Source organism: Alosa sapidissima, chromosome 4 (genome assembly GCF_018492685.1).
Source record: "Alosa sapidissima isolate fAloSap1 chromosome 4, fAloSap1.pri, whole genome shotgun sequence".
In the NCBI taxonomy this organism is placed as follows: domain Eukaryota; kingdom Metazoa; phylum Chordata; class Actinopteri; order Clupeiformes; family Clupeidae; genus Alosa; species Alosa sapidissima.
The window spans coordinates 6,430,856-6,453,156 of NC_055960.1; the positions used below are offsets into that span (position 1 = coordinate 6,430,856).

At 42.8% G+C, this 22,301-nt stretch overlaps 1 protein-coding gene and 1 long non-coding RNA gene across 4 annotated transcripts; one reads left to right on the top strand and one right to left on the bottom strand.

The window, feature by feature from the left end:
• Positions 1–287: 287 nt before the first annotated feature.
• On the bottom strand, positions 288–18,582 carry rbm5 (RNA binding motif protein 5). 3 transcript variants are annotated; one of them, XM_042090862.1, is made up of 25 exons: positions 18,426–18,582; positions 16,175–16,221; positions 15,895–16,075; positions 15,569–15,724; positions 15,317–15,386; positions 14,522–14,595; positions 13,627–13,710; positions 12,821–12,881; positions 12,369–12,434; positions 11,610–11,770; positions 10,066–10,163; positions 9,826–9,913; positions 8,410–8,475; positions 8,177–8,246; positions 7,976–8,073; positions 5,792–5,921; positions 5,606–5,694; positions 5,308–5,475; positions 2,922–3,062; positions 2,369–2,464; positions 1,901–2,083; positions 1,513–1,587; positions 1,261–1,361; positions 979–1,108; positions 288–723 (listed from the first exon to the last, which is right to left on the bottom strand). In XM_042090862.1, the coding sequence occupies exons 2-25, from the start codon at positions 16,189–16,191 to the stop codon at positions 598–600; spliced, it is 2,529 nt and encodes an 842-aa protein (XP_041946796.1). In that variant the 5' UTR covers positions 16,192–16,221; positions 18,426–18,582; the 3' UTR covers positions 288–597. The 3 variants fall into 3 exon arrangements, with proteins under 3 accessions (XP_041946796.1, XP_041946798.1, XP_041946797.1); XM_042090864.1 differs by having other exon boundaries at positions 18,432–18,578; XM_042090863.1 differs by lacking the exon at positions 18,426–18,582 and adding an exon at positions 18,138–18,288.
• On the top strand, positions 7,708–7,975 carry LOC121707932. Its single transcript, XR_006031430.1, has 2 exons — positions 7,708–7,795; positions 7,834–7,975. It is a non-coding gene; the product is annotated as an uncharacterized LOC121707932 (long non-coding RNA).
• Positions 18,583–22,301: the final 3,719 nt, after the last annotated feature.

A 22,301-nucleotide genomic window follows, 5' to 3' on the forward strand; every position in this document is an offset into this window, starting at 1 on the left:
TTGACCGGTTGTGTGAAGTGATACTGCAGAAATGTTAATCCAATAGCTAAATTAAAATACAAGGCAGACAGTACTCCGGTGCCAACAACAATAAACTGCAAAGCCTGAAGTGAAACAGTGTTGAGAATTTTGGGGTTATGGAAATACAACTACTATACAAACAAGATGCAAAACTATTTAGATCCAGATTTGAACTGCCTTTCCCTCAATAAGAAATGTATGGCTATACTGTATTAAGGCATGCAAAAAAAAAAAAAAAAAAAAAAAAAACTGACCAAGGCACATGGTAAAGTTACGTCTCTTTTATTCTCTGTACAAAAAAGAGACCATACCAGTATCATACAAACTCTACAATATGCCAATCATACCAACATAGGAGTTTCCCACGCCAAAACAAAAATTTTTTCACCCACATCATTTCCACATTTTAAGGGACAATCACACTCTGTACATATATACAACAAAATAATCTCAGGGACCCGTTAAACTATTGCATCATGAAGAGTTCGAGGCGTGGTCCTGTGTTTCATGAGACAGAATGGAGAGCTCATGGGAAGAACAATCAAGGTTCAAATAAGGTTCAGGAGGTTAAGTCATTCATTCAATCTCAGTGAAGCGTGCGAACATGGCTTTGCGCACCGCGTCCTTGTAGGAGGCCCCGTCTGCCACACCGTAGTGGCTGCCTTTGGTGCCAAGCCCTGCCCCCTTCATCCGCATCTGGGCCTGCAGAGGGCAGTGGAAACACATGCCACATTTGAGCCATAATGCAAATGGATTTCCAGGTCTTTTGTGTATGTATGCATGCAGCATATTGACAAAACCAACCATTGCTGTGTGAAATCTTATTGGGTTTTTCAGCCTTGTTGTACATGCACAAGACACACTTTGCCTGTGTGTGTGTGTGTGTGTGTGTGTGTGTGTGTGTGTGTGTGTGTGTGTGTGTGTGCGCGTGCGTGCGTGCGTGCGACATGCTCTCACCTCGATGGGGGCAGTGATTCCCTGGCGGTTTCTGCCCAGCCCACACCCTTCTTTCCAGCCCATGGCTTGCAGCATTTTGTTGCCAATGTTGTCGCTGTTCAGGCCATCCTTTGTGGGTTGCTCGTAGTTCCTGTGGCAGAACAAACCAAAACATTTTCAAACCTAGTAGAGGCCTCTAGGGTTCAACAACATGGCTTTAAGCTAATATTTAGGAACTACACACATTATTGCTTGCACGCAAACGCAAATGCGATAAAGGACAGTATCAGATTCAGAACTTACACCACAGGCTGAGGTGGGGTGAACTTCCTCTTCTTGGGGACTGGGGGTTCTGGGATACCGTATTTTTCTCTCCTCTCGGCTGCTCTGTCTCTGTATTTCATCTATTTATAGAAAGGTGGGGAGTTGTTCACATAATCACTTTTGACAGGAATAATAATAATAATAATGAAAAGCTTTGGTTCCAAAACCTTGACATACAAACCCATCACCACACACTTAAGCCTTTGTCTCAAAATGGATAAGGATACTAACCTCAGTTTCTTTCCTCTCCAGTTCCTCTAGCTCTTCTTCACTCAGCTTTGAGCGCCTGTGCACCTCCAGATTTTGCTGAAAGGAAAGAGGACACAGATGTGAAATAAATGTCAAAAGACACACAGCACTGCCAAGCATCTGTAAGCTGAGAGCTGTTAAAATCAGGATTAGAATGGAACATCATCTGTCCATTAGAATGGAGAGAATGGAACATCATCTGTCCACTGGAGTTGGTGGATTAGCTGTACAGCTCTAAAACACTAGCCCATAAAAGGGGACTCACATCATCTGGTGCAGATCAAGTAGGAAACATGAACACAGGAGAGTAGCTGATTGCAGGACTATCTGGATTTAGCAGGGAATGGATCAATGGAAGTGATCGGAGTACCTTGTGGAGATCAGAAAGCTGCTGGTGGCGGAGCAATGCCTCTTTGTTGGGGAACTGCCTCCTGCACAGCAGGCAGGCCAGCTTTTTCCAGTCGGTCAGCTTGTCTGAGCCGTCCTCGCCTCGGTCTGGCTCAGCCGCCTCCTCAGGCTCGCTGTCACCACTGTAGGCCGCCACCAGCCCAACCTACATGCAGACAAACACAGACAGAGGGCTTATATTCTTAACTGCTCCAAATCTTGTGTGGCAAAGCTTCATGTCTAAACTGTGACGCAAAGCTTCATGTCTAAACTGGAGTAAGACAGCAAATAAAAAAACATTTGGATCTACTTTGTATGACATCTTAATAGTCCTTCCCCAATATCATGTATTTATTTTCATCAGCTTCTCAAAAGGCTCTAAATGCCTACTGCATTCTGAACATAAACCCAGAGGGCTCTTAATGGTGAGCCAGAGAGCGGAAATACTGACCTTGGATGTGGTGGGAGGAGGCTGCTGCGGTTGTGGCTTTTCCTCCTCTGCGGCCCTGGCTGACTCACACACCAGTCGGTCCAGGGCTCCTGTTTGCTGCACAAAGAGAGCATACAGAGCACTCAAAAACCCACTCAAGTACAAACTCAAAACCACACTCGACTCACTTAACTCTGCTCTGGGAATGGCTCCTCGAGGAGCCCATCTTCAACTGTTACAAACTGAGATTCTGACATCATAAATTGTTTAAGTGGACAACCCCTCTGTGACACCGAATGAAATGAGGCTATGGGAATCGGCATGTTTGTTATGCTAGCTGCTCCGAACCAAGTAAATATGTAAGTGAATCCATGTCAGCTGTGAAGTTGGACATTTTAACATGGGAAGTCTATGCATATTGCTTGTTTTTGGAGCGACCCCCTATGGATACGCAAGGTACTGTGGATGTCATTAATCGGTTTCCAATGTTACTGCTTGTCTACTTCTACTGTTACTGCTACTCAATCCCAACCCTAGCAATCTCCCTCAGGCACCTCTCCCACCATGATCTTACCTTCTTTTCAAACAGTGTGAATCCGGCGTCGGCCGCTGCCGCCTCCTTCCTCTCCTCCTGGCTGATGGGCTGGAAGCTGCCCCTGAAATTATCCTTCTGTTTGTTTAAGCTCTTGGCCCAGCGCTCCATGTCCTTGGCAATCTGCAGGTACAATGACATTAAAAACAGAAGGTAAGGGCCTGCACACATGAATATGCTAGACAACACCGAGAGTTATGGGTACAACAATCATGTACTGACATCGAAAAAAACACTGTTCAGAGGATCACGGGTCACTTCACCTAACTAAGTGAGGCCTAGAAGTAAGACTATGATCGAACATGAACAAGTTATTCTATGAATAAAACATTTAAAATGTAATGGGATCTGGGAAAACCCATGACATGGTGAAATCTCACCAACTTATGATTCTGACACCATCCTACCAACGTTGATAGGGGACGTTATCCAGGATGTTGTTAGACTGGTATCAGAATCTTAAGGTTGAAACGGAGCAAAAAAAAAAAAAAAAAGGTTCTCCCCAGATCCAGTCACAAATAACAATAGATAGGGCCATCCTTAAAAATATTTTCGTTTGCCGTAACCCGACCGACCCTGTCAATTTAGAACCGACCCAAATATATATATTTTTTCCCCCCTTTTAGTCCGACCGACTTGCCAGTTGTAAACTTGCGTTAGGACCGACCGATTTTTTTTTTTTTAACTCTAAACAACCAATACAAATAAAATACTATTTATTTTAGTAGGCCTAAGTATTGAGTGAATATAAATTGACTACATACAAACGTAGGCTCTCAAATAAAACCCTGTGGCGTCATCTCCATCACACCATTGGTTTACGCATCTCACACTATGGCCTATACGCTTCGTTTCATTGACAAACATCTCGACAACACTTTTACTTGGCACAAAGTTCTGGAAGAACTGTGCCAGATCTTTTCCCATCCCTTCTCCCCTCTAGTCTAACGGTGACCGTGTTGAAGAATTGAAATTGGTTGTGGTCTATTCAGCATCTCTCAAAATATGGGTCCGCAACGTGGAGACTGCTGGTCCGCAGAGTCGTGGAGTGAAATTAGGCCCGGTGCTTCGTCTGATAATTTGCTGTGCAGTACATCAAGATACTACGGACCGACAAAAAAAGAAAACAAACGTTTCTGCTATCGATGTCATTAAACATGGAATCATACAATAAAGTGGTGGTATGAGCGTTCATTCAATGCAGAAACTGAAACTAATCGGTAACGTTGGTATCAAAGCTCCGCTTCAACCTGTTGAATGCTATTTAATTGTTTAACGACACCTAATAGAACGACGTTGATTTTTGGAACTTCCACAGAAACAGAGCAGAGACTGTATAATACACTGTATAGCACGGAGTATTGTATAGTCACATTTGAATATAACGTAGCCAAAAGCTATTGTAGCCTTCTTTCTATCTATTAAAGATCAACAGATCAGTGATTCACACCTATCTGCTTGCCAAAAAAGCTGGTATTGCGTTTCCTGAATCCTTACATTCAGGCATTCAAATTAAACTTCATTAAAAAAACATGTATTTTTTTTCTCCATTCCCTACCAGTGTATGATGCTTGCATGAGGGAAACATCCCAAAACGATAGCACCCATTGAGAAGTATTTATTTTCTTATGCAAGCATCATGCAACCATGCAAAAGCAATGAAACTAATTATATCTTACATTAGTAAAGCAGTCCTCTGATGTGCATGTCACAAAACATTTAAGTGAAAGTGCATGTATAACAATATAGGCATAATAATGATTGTGATAATAATAATGACAATTTGATTGGGTTGGGTATGTGTAGATGAGCCCTATGACCCCAAAGTCGGTCATGACTGGGCCTCAGGTCAAAGAAGTTTGAGAAAGGCTGGTCTACATAACCTGCATCAGATTGAGTGATGCGCCTGAAGGCACGGGTTAAGGACCCAGTCAGTTACATCACAATATGCACATTTGTTTAAATTCATACCTACGTAATCACCATGACCAAATTTGTACTGTTCTTTGAATCTTGAAAAAAATATTGACCTACCTACCGACCCATTTGTTTTTTTTTGGCTGTTACTGCAAACAAGAATATTTTTAAGGATGGCCTAGAAATCAAGACAGTACAACAACAAGGCAGCCTGTGGCTGTGAATCAGTACTTCAGTATTTCCATGTAACTAAAACACCCCTCACAAGCATGTTCAGACAGGCTACATATTTTGGCACTATGCTCCAGTAAACGGTCATAGTGACACAGCTTTGTGGAATGCCCACGTCACTGATCCTTTTTTGACATCAACCCTCCCTTTTCTCTTTTGTCGTTTTGTGGTAATAGCAGATAGTATCTGTGACCGTGAGCGGCACGCAGCGCGGGCTAACCTGCTGAGCAGTCTTGCTCTTGGGCTTGTCCTTCTTCTCCTTGGGTTCTTTGCCAGGGGTGCCAGACGCCGAGGCTGCTGCCTGGGCAGAGCCGTCCGCTGCCGGCACATAGCTCTGTTTGTCACTGTCCCAGTACAGGTACTGCTGTGTCTGAGAGTTGTAGTAGTACTGCAAGCAGGGTGGAAATCAATGTGAACAACACTGACAAGCCGTGGACTGGTTCACCAATCAAAGATTTTCCATACACCTAAATAAAATTTATATTTATATATTAAAAATGAACGAGAGGAAGACGTACCTGCGAGTTGGGATCATAATAAAGGCCACTCTGAGGGTCATAGTAATAACCCGAGGATTCATCATACTGGTAGGTGGACGTGTCGGGAGCTGGTGTGTGACAAGACAATAATGAACTCCACAAACACAAACACATTTGTTCATTAACTTGTTCATCTGGTAGGTGCTCATGGCTCTGATAACTCACCTGATTTGTCACCAGCAGATGTGTTGGTGGCTGCAGCTGCTGCCATGGCAGCAGAGGCCGCAGGCGTGGAGACACTGGCAGAGATGACCGGTTGGGGCTTACCCTCCACCTGAGGCACACCGAGCAATGACTACATGGTGCAAAGCAAGAAGAAAATAAATAAATAAAATATATATGCAAGCAGCAATGTGGGGGCCTAGCAGTACACTAGCAGGAATGGTGTTGCAATGGCATGACAACTACCAACTTTCATGGCAATTGGATAAAGAATGGCTGAGCTGATGGCTGAGCTCACTTCCTTTGTAACTTTGTTCGAGATGAGCTGCGTCTGACTTTGTCTGGCTTTCTATGTGAACGTGAACTTCAGAGGCTAGCTGGAAGGAGCTACAACAGACGACAGCTCATCCCGGACAGACCTGCTACAGTCTGCCTGACGGGATCTTTTACTGTCTATGGACGTGACTCGCGGGAGATATCGCGGAATGTTGTTTGCAATAAATACAGCAGAACTTTCATTCTTACTCATTAAAATGAGCATGATGACTGACAAAATAAATTCTTATGATGTAATTTAAATAAACCACTGTTGTCATACAGTTAACAGGCCTGCATTGTAGCACATAAATTCAATATCAAGTGTTGTCCCTATATGTGTGTATCTATTTAACCAACAGCAGAAAATAACAGAATATCCAAACGTTTTCAGTAGGCTAGCCTACCATTGTTGTAGAAATCACATATAATAAGGTATCCCTTCGATTTCGGTTCATTTTCACATATTCCAACATAAGGAAGCAGCATGACACCCGTCAAAATCGTCATGAGGAGATTCCTCCCAAATGGCCCCATCACGTCTTTGAACTGACGTCATGAGGGCGGGTTTCCGGTAGTGCAGACCGTGGAAGGCAACTGCAAGATCTGTCTGCAGGCTAAGACTCCCGCGATATTTTAAGGTCATGTGACATGGTTACACGGTGGTAAGTCCCTCCCTGGCTGAAAGAAGTCGGACAGGATTTCTAACCAGTAAGCATTGCGTCCATCCCAGTATGCATTGTGTTCAACCCTGCATGCATCACATCAAGTCAGATCTGCATCAAGTCGAACAAGCCTTTTGACTTTATACATCGAAGCCTTGCTGAGATATAAGCTCACTTCCTGTATTGCAGCCTAATGCCAATTTCCTATGGACTAGTTGCACGAAAGGCTCTCGGTGAGCTCATTTGTTTCCTGTGGAGCCAGGTGTGTTTGAACCTGTCGCTATTCTGAACACACAAATATCGAAACTAGCTATAACTAGCTTTTGTGAGGCTTGGTCTGAAGATCATCTGTGCCAAGTTTCGTGAAAATCGGACAAAATTTGTGACCCCTGAAAACGTTTTTAGTGTTTTCGATACAATCCAATATGGCGGCAGATCCAACATGGCGGAAATTGACGTCATTGGATGCGTTGAACTCGGCAACATCAAAATGGGCATACGGTTCAAAAGTTAATCGCATGAATGTAATGCCAACTTTGACCCATTGATGGCGCTAGAGTGCTTGAAGTGCAAACATGAAATGAACTGGGGACTGTCCCCAATCAGTGTAGCAAATTTCAAAACTTTTTACCAGACGCTTCTAAGTATATATACTTTTTTGATCCTGTGAGGGAAATTTGGTCTCTGCATTTATCCCAATCCATGAATTAGTGAAACACACACAACACACAGTGTTCACACAGTGAGGTGAAGCACACACTAATCCCGGCGCAGTGAGCTGCCTGCATCAACAGCGGCGCTCGGGGAGCAGTGAGGGGTTAGGTGCCTTGCTCAAGGGCACTTCAGCCGTGCCTACTGGTCGGGGTTCGAAACGGCAACCCTCCGGTTACAGGTCCGAAGTGCTAACCAGTAGGCCACGGCTGCCTCAATGGGCTGCCATAGACTCCCATGGCAGAAGAAAGTATAATAAGAAGAATACATAGAAACACAATGGGGTCCTGAAGCTTCGGTGCTAGGCCTCCAATAAGTAAGTAAGTAAGTTAAGTTAAGTTAAGTTAAGTTAAGTTAAGTAAGTGTGACCGACTGTAAAGAAGCTTCACAAGTTCACATGGCAGAGCACGTGGTCATTAATCACCATGTCAGTATGGAGATGATGATGGGAGTCGGACACCACATTAGCTACTACAGAGAGGTTAACGCGTCTCACCTGGCTGGCCTGACCGACAAGTAGTGGCTGCTGGTACACCTGAGCAGTCTGCGAAATCACCACCGAGGTTGCGGGGACCACTTTCACCCCTGGGGCAGCTGGGGGAACAACAGAACAACACTTAAATGCTGCATATTTGGAGCACTAGCGCATGGTTTACATCACTGAGAGTCTCAATGCCAGAATAAAAGGAGGACCCACCTCCCAGGATGCCGTTGCCCTGGCTGAGCTCTACTGCTCCGGCAGCCTGCTGGTAATAGGCCTGGTATTCCTGACACAACAGAACACAACACAACACACCATATATTAACACTACAATATCCAGACCACCAATTCTCTAGGCCATATCTGTTCATTTCTTATATCTTGATGGTAAATGGTGTAAAGGTGAGTATCATATGTAGAGAATGTTCTGTGGAGGTAGGTAGTCTCACCGGTGTAAAAGGCACATAACCCTCCTCCAGGTAGCTGTACTCAGAGCCTACATCCACCTGCTGAGGCTGGGGTGAGAGACAGACAGACAGACCATGTGAACACATAATCCTTATCAGTACTGTTCTACTAATACCCACAATGTATATACCGCATTTCATACACAAGGGTAATTCAATGTGCTTTATATAAACAAAAGCAGATAAAAGCATAAAAGGGCAATCAGGGCTCTACAGTGCGCCCATTTCACTCGCACATGCGAGTAAAAATGATGGCGTGCGAGTGCAAAAAAATATTTAGGCGCACTGGTGCGAATGACTTCTAACCATGTCAGTGTTTGTCTACAAAATACACCGCAATATCGAGAAACATTACTGGTGCAAACCATAGAATCACGTTGCGAATGCAGCATAAAAACTACACCTCCCATCAACGTTAGCAGTTTCGCACTAGTAGTCGCTTCTATCAAATCCAGGAGCGCGCAGAAAAAGCGGAAAGTTAGACTAGCCAGCCAAGATGCAAAGATTGAAGAAATTAGTTCTTCTATCCACCAAATTCATCGGATATAGGAGGAACAGGATGAGATTCTGAGAATGCAGTGAGAGAAGGAAAGGTAATCTAACATGCCTTTTAGCCCAGTTGACATATTGGCTGCAATATGCAAAATATAGCTGTAGCGAACAGGCACAAAAGTAGCCTCCCGTAAGACTTCCACACATGCTTGTTTGTTTACACCGAATACAAGCTGAAGTGCAAAATGAAAGTAGGCCTAACGTTTGCCTACTGCCCCCATCAATGCAGATATTTCAAATAAAAAATAAAAGAATAAAAAAATATATATCCTTTATTGGCCTATGTTGGGTTTTGTGGAAGAGAAAATGGACTGTTTTAGTAGTAGTATTAGGCAGTATGCAGTCAGCCATGGGCATATTTGGCATATTAGCTACAGATGGATTCACAAATAAATAAATTAGCCTACATTTGGCAGGACACTTGATATACAGGCTAAATGCAAATATGGCAATGTATTATATTATTTTACATTAACAAAATGTAGGAAAATAGAACAGACTGAAAATAAAGTAGGCACTGATCTTTAAAATCCTGCTTCCTGTAGCCTAAATGTTGCCAGTCATTCTTAATATTCGCAATTGGTGCACTGGCATGTTTAACTGTTAGCTGGAGTGTAATGTTAGATTATGTGTAAGTTAAGTACAGAACTGACTGTGCGCCCACATTTTTGTCTGTGCTCCTACATTTTTTAACTTGGGCGCACAAGTGCTCCTGGAAAAAAAATGTTAGTGTAGAGCCCTGGCAATAGTTAAAAAAAAAAAAAAAAAAAAAAAAAAAAAGCATAGAGAATATAATAATAAAAAAAGGGATGCTTTTAGAGGAACTGCTGGTTTGGGGAGGCCTACCTGACTGGATGACCACTGGGCTGCAGCGATGGCCGTGCTGGCCACAGAGAACGCACTGACACGGTTCCCATCCGGCAACAGCAGATCCCTAAAATGCCATCAGGTAAAAGAAAATTATCAAAGAATTCCCAAACTTGGTTATTTGCATGCCACATTTCATAAATACAGGAGACAGGTCGAAAACAAACAAACATACATATCTGAACAGACAACCGTAGAAAAACAACTGTTCACACATACTTGCGAGCACTCTTTGCATAGTCCACGCCTATGGTCTTGCCATCTAGCTTGAGTGGCGGCTGCAAACCCTGCAGAATTGTGAGCAGCTGGGAGGCCTCCTGAAGAAGCAAAATATGATGGGTAGAGTAAGGAGTAGTAGAATATGATGGGTAGAGTAAGTAGAATATGATGGGTAGTGTAAGGAGTAGTAGAATATGATGGGTAGAGTAAGGAGTAGTAGAATATGATGGGTAGAGTAAGGAGTAGTAGAATATGATGGGTAGAGTAAGGAGCTATGCTCTGTTCCCTCATGTATAAAACCACTATAGTTCATCAAGTCTAAACAAGTTTGTTTAGCTGTGCATAGGGTTGGTATCGTTTGGGTTTTATCCGATACCAGTGCTAAATAAATACTTTTAAAATGATGCCGGTGCCAAAACGGTGCTTGAACCGGTACTTTGTTTTTACAATAAAATGCCCAAACCAATGGGAACGGAATAGCTTTTTTTTATTGATAAGACGCATTTGAACATGAAATTGAACTATATATTTAGTTTATTATCAATATCTGTAGTTTCATTGCTTCTAGGCATAATTCTAATTGCAGATGGCTTGCCGTAACTTTAAATGTTGTTGTGCGGCCCGCCGGCCAATTTTCAAAACCCAATGTGGCCCTTGAGCCAAAAAGTTTGCCCACCCCTGAACTAGGCTATGCGCAAAACATTATGCTACCTCCCGTCAGAGAAGCTTAATTAGCGATATCGTGCGGTGATGGTTCCGTAGCCTCTTTGACAGCTCGGAAACATCAATGCAGCTGAGGTATACGTCACCTACATATTTATGTTTTTACAAGCAAACTTTCAGCATGAGCTTCAAATTCATTGTGATTCTATATGGGCCTCATGCATATATGAAAGATTAATGTCACTATGTAAGTTTGGAAGTTTAGAACATAACGTAAAACAAAGCTCTTACATTACAATTTTGCTGATAACATTTTAAATAGATGCCAGTTAGCGCATTAGCAAGTTTTTGTGTAAACTAAGCTGTTGGTGTTGTTTAAGAGCCTTTTGCTTGTGTGTAGTAATTTGCTAGATTTAGACAAGTGCTTGTGACATTGCTTTAAAGTAGGCTACTTGGCAATGGCATTGGCTCGAGCAAGCTGTCAAACACGGTCCACTAGCCTATGTGGTGCACCCCTCTGCTTTAAGCTTATCTTGAAGTGTTTATGTTAGCTAACTGTATATAGAATGTGGTGCTATCAAAGCAAGATGCTACAGAAGGTGTATGACATGCAGTGATGGTTCGTATAAAAAAAAAGCGCCAGAGACTTAAGTGGCATTGAAATGAGACACCGAAATTCACATTGTTATTCGATGTCGTTACTACCGTCTGCCTCAGCGCTGGTTACCTATTGGAACAGAGTTTCGGTGCCCAACCCTGGCTGTGCAGCTTGTGCAGCTATGTGCCAGGAAGCAGTCGATGCAAAGGTTTGCAGGAGGGCCTTTTTTTGCAAAAGAAATTATTTGAATGTAAATGGTAAAAGGTTAGAATGGGTGATGTACCAGGGGCGAAGAGAGCTGGACGAAAGCAAAGCCGCGGTTCTGGCCCGTCTGCTTGTCCTTGATGAGCCGGATGTTTCCTGCCGACAGGTTGGCATAGGGCGCCAGGGCGGTCATGATCCCCTCCACCGTGGACAAAGAACCAATGTTCCTCAGGATAATTGCTGACACGCACACACACACAAATTCACAATTCAGCACTCAACTTGAAAAAGGTCCTTTCCCAATGCAGTTAGGACACTTGACACACGTGTATACTTGAATGTGTGAGCAGTTATGCAAATATTAACCACACTGTTTGAGTATGATTATGCAAAACTTCAATGCATAATAACGTTAAAGGTGCAGTCAGGGATTTTCGGCGATTTCAAGTCCATAACATTTGTCACATTCAACAATCACAACCGCTAGCTGCCCATTCCGTGAGCACACTGTAATAAACTCCAGTCTCTGTAGGCAGCCCAGGCTCCGAAAACTGGAAACAAAGTGCGGGCTGCCTGTCCCCCAAAACAAAAACAAAACCATGCGTGGAGTTTCTCTGGGAATACTGAAGGTAGGGGTGAGCTACCTCTCTAGTGTGTTTCGTTTGGTCCTTGGATAAAATATAATGTAATTTATTTTGCACAATAGTGTCTGCTAATAAATCTAAATATAAACATAAACACAAACAACAATGTGACTTCCGGCACAATCCTTGACTGCACCTTTAACGCAATAAACAAAACATATGTATATACAGATAAAGGCAGCAAGATCGCTTACTGTCGCCATAATAATCTCCACTGGGCTGCGCATCCGTGGTGCCAGTGGTACTTGGGGTGTCAGCATCTGAGGACGCAAACAGAGACAAGACACCTCAACCTCACGGCAGCTTTACAACGCTGCTCTGTCAAACCAGAGGACATGGCCGCCTCAGTCAAGCACATTGCTGCTAATGCTAACAAATGACTGAGGCATCATCAGCTGGCTGCCTACTGAAATGAGTGTGGATCATAAATGGTAGTTAGCCTAAGCATTAGCAGTGAATGCTAGAGTGTTTTAGAATAGCCCTTTTCAGAGGATTGGTTAACATTTGTGTCAATAAAGATCAAGGCCCTGATGACAGAGAAATATGGGAACTGACAATGACACCAGGGCATGGCTGAGACTGACTTGACAGTAGTGGAGTGGAGGACATAGCGATGGGTGTGGCCTCCAAGTCGGACTCTACTTACCTGCTTTGGCAGCGCCACACCTGAAGCACTTCAGCCTTCTCCGGAAATTGTACAGGCCGCACTGCAAGTAACCGGTCAGAGCGTTTTTTTAATTGACAACAGCAGCTACTGGCTAACTCTCAGGTCTTCTCTCAGGAACACAGTACTTACCTTAGGTTCAATATAGGGGTGGGTGGGCAAGGTTACCTGGGAAAAGGCTAGTGGAACTGCAGGTTCAACCCTGCCTCATACCAGATCTCTCAGAGTAAGTTTGCCCACCCTTTTGTCCACACAAACCCCTACTTCTACCAAAGCAGTAACACCTGGCTACAACAATATTTATATAGTCCTGGAATACAACCTCACCTAAGCATCACCTGCAATACTATTTACTGTAAATAGCATTGGGAAATTCTGGAACATTTAGACTTGACATTACAAGATTTTTTTAACGGCAAATAACTGGATTTTAGCTAATCAGCACTGATGTAAAAACTGTTTTTCAATACTGGTACAAAGACCATACCCTTATCAATACACATTTTGATAATGTAGTGTAATTTTAACACTGCCTTTTCATTCAGGTTGTTGACCGAAGTAGCAATTTTACCAACCTGATTAACTACATTCTGACAGAGCTCACACCCACATAACTGCATGACTGATGAGATTAAGGACATGCCAGCCTACTGCATTTTGAAAACACACCTGTTATAAGTACAGACTGTACACTTGACTACCAGACTGCTTTCTTCCCTGTGGTTGTGTGTGTGAGTGACTGGGGTAGAGAGATGCATGTAGCCAACTTGGCAGTAGTTTCCACTTACTGAGTTGCAGAGCCAATCCTCAAACTTGTGGCGGGGGTTGCTGTACTGCATGGCCACGCTCTTCCCCTGGATGATCAGCAGTTTCTGTGGAGGGAAGTCAGAGGCCATGGTCATTCAGGATTCTTGGCATGTGCCTTCCAACTCTCAGCCCAAGAACAGCCACTACTAGGCAGGCAAGGCAGGGTTGGGGGGTGAGGGACCCCCTTGCTGGCTGAACTGTGTGTGTGTGTGTGTGTGTGTGCGTGTGTGCACGCATGTGTGCATGAGGTGCATGTGTTTACGGTGTTTGGGACCCGAGTGTCCGGAAGGAGCCGGAACAGAGTGTACAAAAAAGGGTACGTCCTAGACTCTCACTTTCCTGGGAGCTCACACAACCCCGTCAGGTCTATATAAGCACAAGCTATGAATGCATACAGAAAGGGCTAATTACAAAATTATCTTGCAAAAGTCTTTTTGAGTGACCCAAAGCTTAACATGAGACCATGAGAAACAGATTTTGTAGATTGGGGACATTTTCAAAATAGTGCATTTTGATAGATGCCCACTACTAAGAGAGGCTTTCCAAGTAGTCTAACACCCTAGAATAGTTCTGATAATGGTCTTGAAAGCCATGAGAAGAGACATTACTAATAGTAATGAGTCTTCATTTAACAAATTCCCCAGACAACACTTTTGTCATCATGCGTATTTGAAGGTTTTGGTTAGCTAGCAACTTATCCACTAACACTTCAGAGAAAAAGACTTCCCAAGAAACTTCCAAAAATCTTAACACAGTCCATTCTTTTCATGGGGTTTCAGTCTTTGATTCACTTTTTTCCCTTTCTTGACTTTTTTTTTGATAGTTGTATTTTTGATCCCCAAGGTATAACACTAGACTTGGTGATTAGGAAGCAACCTGATTGGTCTCCATCCATCTGGTAGCATCTTGCAAGTGATAAAACTCCACGAAGGCGAAACCTCGGCTTATACCTAGAGAAGGCATTCAGATATAGACGGGAGGCGTGTTAGTTCAAGAGCTCATTGGCATAACATTCAAACTGTCACAAACTGCTTCGTAAAACCCCTCCGAGCCTGATACAGGCCAAAACGGTGGAGGAGTAACGGATCAATCGTTTGCCATAGCAACAAAGTCTTGGTTATCCATTAGGAGAAAAAAAACTGTACACTGTCCAACTTCATGTTGTCTACAAAGGAAATCAAAGAGGTCAGTTCAACGCAAGCACACAGCTGTACATGCTTATTCTGATATTTATTGGTGAGGTATTTCTAAGGCACAGCAGTTCAAAGGACAGAAAGCTGTTTTTCTTTTGGCAATTTTTATTACTAAATAAACTTAATACATCTAATAAAAAACCCAAAGTTGAACTGACATCTGATTAAATGTGCAATTCCCACTCCCACACCTAACTCCATAAATGTGACTACTCTGACCATTAAGAAAAAGAACACCCTCTTCTTATAATGGGTCTGCTTGCATCGAACTACACACAGAAACTTACCTTTGGCAGAACCATAAATGGAGGACCATGTTTACAATGTCACGTGTTTCCCTTAGAGAATGAACTTAATTTGTACAAGGTGGTCCTGATATCTTTTTTGCTATGGCAAAACAGATTGGGAATGGAAGCAGATTGGCCCAGTGGACACAGGATTTGGGAGAGAAAGGAACCTCGCAGCGCCAAAGCCTCACCTGTTCTCTTCTTCATCAGGCGGATGTCCATGGGTTGGGGTCCCTCCAGCTGCTCAAGGGCGGACCGAATCTAACACCAACCAACAAAAAGAAATATTTACCAATTAAAATAACTACACTGGAGTGGAGCTGCATAACACCCAGCACCCAAAGGCCCCAAGTTAGAATGAACTCTATTCTTGTCTGAAGATGATCTTAAAGGCACCACCATGTTGAAAATCTAAGTGACTGTTAGGGAATGAGGAAACTTACATCTTGCTCAGTTACGTTGAGCGACAGGCCCCGCAGCATGATGGTTTTGCTCTCCTTCTCTTCGCCAGGCTCACCCCTGTAGTCCTGCTCACAGTAATCTCCATCCGAATGGTGGCCATCATCTGAGCCATCGCTGTTACGCCTTTTTCTCCCCCTCTGCAAACACAAGAGTACATTTACATTTATTTACATTCACTGATTTTAGTAGACGCTTTTATCCAAAGCAACATACAAAAATGAGGAATAACAATCAAGCTACAATACAGGACACTTTTGGTAATAATAGTCAAATAAACAAATTTCAGTGAGACTGACAGAGCACCAACCTCAGGACTGTCCCGACCCCACCATCTTTCTCCATCTCCATGACGGTCACTGCGACGGTCATCACCCCAGCGATGAGAGTCATAGCCCCTGTCCTGATCTCTGTCTCGTCGATCCCTCCAGCCACCCTCGTCCCGGGACTGCTCTGAGCCGTATCGCCCACTGCGTTCAGAGCGACTCACCCTGAAATAAATTATATTTTCATGATTTTATTCCATTAAACTGAAAGTTTAGTGAAAGGTTATGTAAAGGCACTGGAGACCATGTTGACTTAGCGCTCACCGTTTATCTCCTCCCATTCCTTGCAAATGGTAGGCAATGAATGAAAACTGAAGATGGAAGAGGAAGAGAAGCTGTTAAAAGCTGTAAAACTGACACCAAAAATGTATCTACTAGGGCTGAAACGATTCATCGAGTTACTCAAATAACTCGATTACAAAAATTACTCGAGGCAAAAACCCTGCCTCAAAGCCTCGTTAAATTCCTATGATGCACACTATACGCGCAGGGATCTGATTGTTCCACACGGACCGTTGTTCAGGAAGCACACCACTAGCGCGTGAATCGTGATACAGTCTGAATCTAGCTGGCGCGATTGTGGAGTCAAGATGTCCATAAATGACAGAGAATGTCTGAAGTTTTTAAGTAAAGTTTTGGGATCATTACATACTCAAAAAGGAAAAGAACAAGCATCTGAACCGAAAACATCCACTCCATGCTGTTTCATCAAGCGTCAATAAAGTAGGCTATCTATCTACGTAGCCTATAGCCTACATTGATGTTGGCTGATTTTAATCATTATTCACGTTCAATTGCAAGACAGTATGCCTAAAAAAGAACCCCTCACATGCATGCACCCTCATCTTCCCTCACGCACCGCATGCACACACACAGGTTGCTAGGTCACCATAGCAAATAGGCTCACACCAAAAATTATCTTTTAGTAGCTGAATGGTAAAATTATTTGTTAGTAGCCTAATGCCAAATGCTGCAGGTGTAGAAATCTACATAAAACAGATATTTACTTTGATGTCAGGTCTAGATTATAGCATGAAACTTGTTGTGCATATTAATACATTAAATTGCTTTCCCTCTTCTCCCTCCCAACACTTCACAACATAGTATGGACAGCTTTGTTTGCCCAGCTAAGTCATGCACAAGAGGTTGCAATTTTACAGAGAGCATTTTGAACATTATTTAATTGTTGGCACTGGCACTTATAAACACTAAATGGGTAAATTGCAATAAATGGGCTCAGTTTTGGAGCCAAATGTTGGAGTTAGAATAAAGACCTCTGTGCCAATTGCTTGATCATTTTACAGCAATGTCATTTTTGTTATGCATTATTTGTTTTGGTCGTTTAAAAATGCTAAAAAATCCGATTAATCGATCGATAAAGTGCTAGATTAATCGATTACAAAAAGAATCGATAGCTGCAGCCCTAGTATCTACCCAACTATTGCAAGCAGACACAAAAGTTAAACATTAAGGCTTGTCCAATTATTTATCAACAGTTCCTTTTTTTTTTATTATCATATTTTACTGAATGAAATGTGCATTACAATTGTATTTTTACAAAAAAGCCGACATTGTTAGCTAACACTACCTAAATAGCCTTAAATTTACATTTCCTGCTTCACAAGCACCTTCAACTCTCCAAAGCACTTTGGTAGCTACTGTAACGCTAGGCCTGCAGACGTTGATCATGCTAAATCCTTTGCCATTTGATTGAGATTGAGATTGAGATGGAGTGATTACAGTAGACTGAGAAGTTGAAATTCCGTGCGGAGGCCTCCAAGATGAGCAGTAGGCCAAACTAAACATTCGGTAATTGTCAACTGTTATATCAAACTTTAGATATATGTAGAAGCCGGTCTGTATGAACATATTTGTATCTTAACCTGTCTGACCAGCAGGAAAACAACTTTAACGTTAACGATGAAATGTTGGTAACGTTAGTCATGGCCTAGCGTTAGCTGCTACGTTTAAACTATATTGACGACGTTAACAGCGACTACTGCACTGGCACAAGATCTCGCTCGCTTATTTCTCCATTCTTGGTTAACGTGGCATTTAGGGAGATCATTCTCACAATAGCTAACCAAAACACCAACAAAGTTAACGTTAAGTTACCGCTATAAAGTTATAGGCTTAACGTTACAGCTGTCTGCTATCATACGAATGTTAGCTGCCTGAAACAGTAGAAGCGCTAGCTGTTAACGTTAATCATCAGAGATCATATTACCGATGTTTGTCCACGTTAGCACATTAAACAACAAGGTTTGAAATTTGTCATTACACTAAATCTGTGTATAAATACTGTTACACGTATATTATGTCCATATTAAAGGATATGGTAAACAGCTACTAAGCTTGTCTGGTCGCCAGTTAACAAGCTAACATAAAACATTAAAGTCGCGCGCAGGGCCCAGGCAATCAAGATGGAGACGTCCTGTTGTAACCACAAGCGCGTTCGGATTCTACCTTTCTCAATTTGCAAATGAACCATACGTTTCAGCATGTTATGACTTACCCTTATTTCAAATTATTATATGCAAATTCTGTTATGCTTCACTGTCGGACGCAACTTGAAGCCCTGCAAAAAGCCACGTCTAGGCTTACGCGTTTGCATGTAAATGCTTGATCCTAAAGCTAACGATAGTAGCCTACTAGCTAAGAGAGAAAATGGTTCACACTTCTCTTTCCCAGAGTTCTCTTGGTGAATGTCCCTCTTGCCGCATAGGTTGATGGGCAATGGAGTTCTTTGTTGCGTTGTTGCTAAAAAGTAATTTGGTCCCAGTCAAATCTACCACAGGGGTATTTCACAAAACCTAGATAAGGGATTAAGCTCGGATTTTTATGTTATCCTGGATGAATTTAGCCTTGATTTAGCCTAGAAATCTAGACGAGCCCCTAGCGGGCTAGTCTAGCAACTCTCCGTTGGCTTGTTGTGAGCTCCAGAAATCGAAACTCAATCAGGCCAATGAAATCATGTATAGAGTCGTTAGGTGGGCTTAACATAACGATTGATGGCAGAGTTGCAACGGTTTGGCTTGAATTCCCTGCTACTTGAAAACAAATAAGATGGATGTTGCTGTTGGCGAACAGTGTGACACGAGTTAAGCTTTTATTAAGTTGGCAAACGTTTGAACTAGCCAACTAGCTACACTGGTGGGAAACACATGGGACTCATAGCGTTGCCGCTGTCCTATTGCGTGCAGAGGGAATTTGAAAGACAACTGATTATCCCGCCCCTCGGACTGAGCACTGCGAACGGTGAGTGCCCAGACCCTACATTTTAATGTGGGTCTGGCTCGTCAGGCTAGCCTTGACTTGGTTCCACAAAAGAGATGGCACATAAGTTAGGCTACCATGGGGATTTATTCTCTGCACCTAGCCTGGTCCCGACCAGGCTAACAGCCAAGCTGTTAATTCTAATGGTAATTATGTCGTCTTATTGGTTCAGCTAGGTGTCATTCACATCAGACCTCCGTGATAATTTTTAAGGAGCTTTATTCCATTTATAAACTATTTGCTAAATGTATTTGCTCGCAAAACAAAACAGATTGTCTGCCTACTACCATATGGTTATTATTTTATATGGTTATTATTTTAATTGCGATAGCCTTTATAATTATTAACATAGGCCTAGGTACTCATTGTTTGCTTATTTTAATGATAGACGTTTGAGGAATAGCCTACTGTAGTTGATTGGAAGTGGAGGGGCAAGTTTTCGAAGGTATTTTCATCTATAATATTAAGGTAGGCTATATCATACTATGTGCATCTTTGCAGTGGCAAGCACTTTCTTAATGACGTTGCGTGCCGAGACAAGGAAGCACTCACACGTGGGTGCATAGCCTACGTAAATTTGCATTCAGTTGGTCTACCACGCCTACTCCTGCTGTTTTACAGAAATAGCCATGATTCCCTAACCTGACTCTCGCCAGATGAATTTCGTTCCGCCTAGCTCCACTCACATCCATCTGGGATCGCTTCCATTGGGAGTGATTTCGGCACCAGATTTTATGATAGAGCCAATCAGGACGCAGGGTGGGAGTTTCATAGATGTGACGTAGAGCGACTGTGAGTCTGTTTTTCCTTCAGCCTTCTGAAACACCTCTCCAATGGAGCAATCCCAGATGGATGAGTGGAGCTAGGCGGAACGAAATTCATCTGGCGAGAGTCAGGTTAATGATTCCCCATTCCAAAAAGGACAACTTTACTTCATTGTTAGTCTATATCAAAAGCGGTTGTTCACTTTGTGTGAATGACTCTATTTTCCGCGTCTTTTTTATTCCAACCGTGGGGACTTTGGAGCAGAAACGAGAACGTGCACACATCCTGAATTACTTACACCTGGCTTGACAGTCGCTTCTACCAAAGTCCTTTTAGGCAAGTCCCTCCACTCGGCGGCCATATGGCAACACTTTTTGGGCACTCATCGGGCATCCATCTCGGCAGAAATGCGCGTGCGCAAGGCTTCACTACACCAATCTACTGCAATCTTGCTCCAGCGGCGAGATCACAACACATGATTGGCACCATGTCTTCACAACACACCACATTATTGGCTCAATGTATTCACAACATAGCACATGATTGGCTCAATGTATTGACTTGTCAACGTTTTGCCGCGGAAGGGGTGTGATATGCATAGACAACTGCCATATTGGCGTTACAAACTAAGCCCATGCATTTCTGGATGTCTTAATTCTGCCTTTGTGAAATACCCCACAGTAAAACACATAGAACTTACTGTAGATGTTAGTACAGTGTTCATTTTAGGACATCCTGACAGCGGTTTTCCTGAGTCCCGACTCATTTTCATCTGATGTCTGATACCTGACTCTGATAACTTTTCATCTGAGACTTTTTCGTCTGACTCTGTTTTTTCTGACAGCATTTTTTCGGAGACCTGACTCCACTTTTTCTGACAGCGTTTTTTCTGAGACCTGACTCCTTTGAGATGTTTTTCTGAGGCCGTTTGGTTTGAAGCAGTTTTATCTGAGGATGACAGAGGTTTTTCTGACGCTGAGGCCGTTTTTTGTCTGAAGATGACAGAGGTTTTTCTGAAGCTGAGGCAGTTTTGTCTGAAGATGACAGATGTTTTTCTGAGTCTGATACCTGAGTCTGTTTTTTCTGATGCTGAGGCAGTTTTTTCTGTAGCCTGGCTAACGTCATACCCTCATCTCAAATGAGACGGGGTCTGGGAACTAGGCATTCATTTTCTCGTATTTGAAACGTGGTTTACGAATGCCCAGAGCCGTTTATTGGGCGGTACGAATGTCTATCAAATGCGTCTGTACGTAGCTCATAACGGCTTTGGTGTGTCGTCATCGTCTTGCTGCCCTCCCTCCGTTCTGTGATTGGTCCCCTAACTGAGGCGAAAATTTGCTCCATGGTATCCAGGCTGCCTAGCAGCGTGAATTACATCGATTGATTGATTGATTGATATTGGGGATGTCAAGGTTAACCCGATAATTAAGTAAGGGATAATGTAAGCTATAGAACGCTGGTCATTATTAGGAAAATAAGTCCTGACAGGGTGAACCGGCCTGTTCCGCCCTGAAGGGACTTATTTTCCCAATATGACCGGCGTTCTATACATTATCCCGCTTATTACACGGCTACTTGCCAAAACGAAATAATAAACTTCCCACGATATGACTTATGCCTACATAGCCTAGCCCTAGCCTATTTGTTGCCGTTCATCGTGGCATTTGCTGAGAAACATAGTTCGCAGCAACACACGTTGAACTTGAATCAAACATTCTTTAAAACACAGCTGATCAACTGTCTGCTTTCACTTTTGAATGAAGTTCCAGTTCTTGCGTAGTGATATGAAATACCTGAAGTAGAAGCACAAACTCCGTTGCCATTGACAGCGGTAATTATATGTTTGCAGCGGTAATTACATGAAAATATTTTACCGTAGAACTTTGGGAAAGCCCATTCAAGTCAATGGAGTGTTCTACTTGCCTTGTGAAGAGTCGTGTAATAAGGACCAATCATATAACGCCAAAGATTTTTTATTTTAGGCTACACCGTCACTTGTTCTGTTATCAACAATCCTCTTTGGCTGGTAAAAACAATAGTACAGAATAAAAACAGTAAAACATGCAAATAAAAAAAATAAAAGTAATAATGATAATAACAGAATAAAAAACAGAATAAAAATAGTCAAACATGCAAATGAAATAAAATAACATAAAAGAGCAAGGGAAGTCTCGGGAGGAAGTAAAAGCGAGAGAGAAGAGGTAGGTCTTCTCTCTGTGGGACAGGACTGTGTGGTGGGAGAGAGTTCCAGAGCCTTGGGGCAACTACAGAGAAGGCCCGGTCGCCTCTTGTTTCACAGTAAGTCTTGAATGAGGAACTGTGAGAAGCTGTTTAAGACCTGAATGATCTA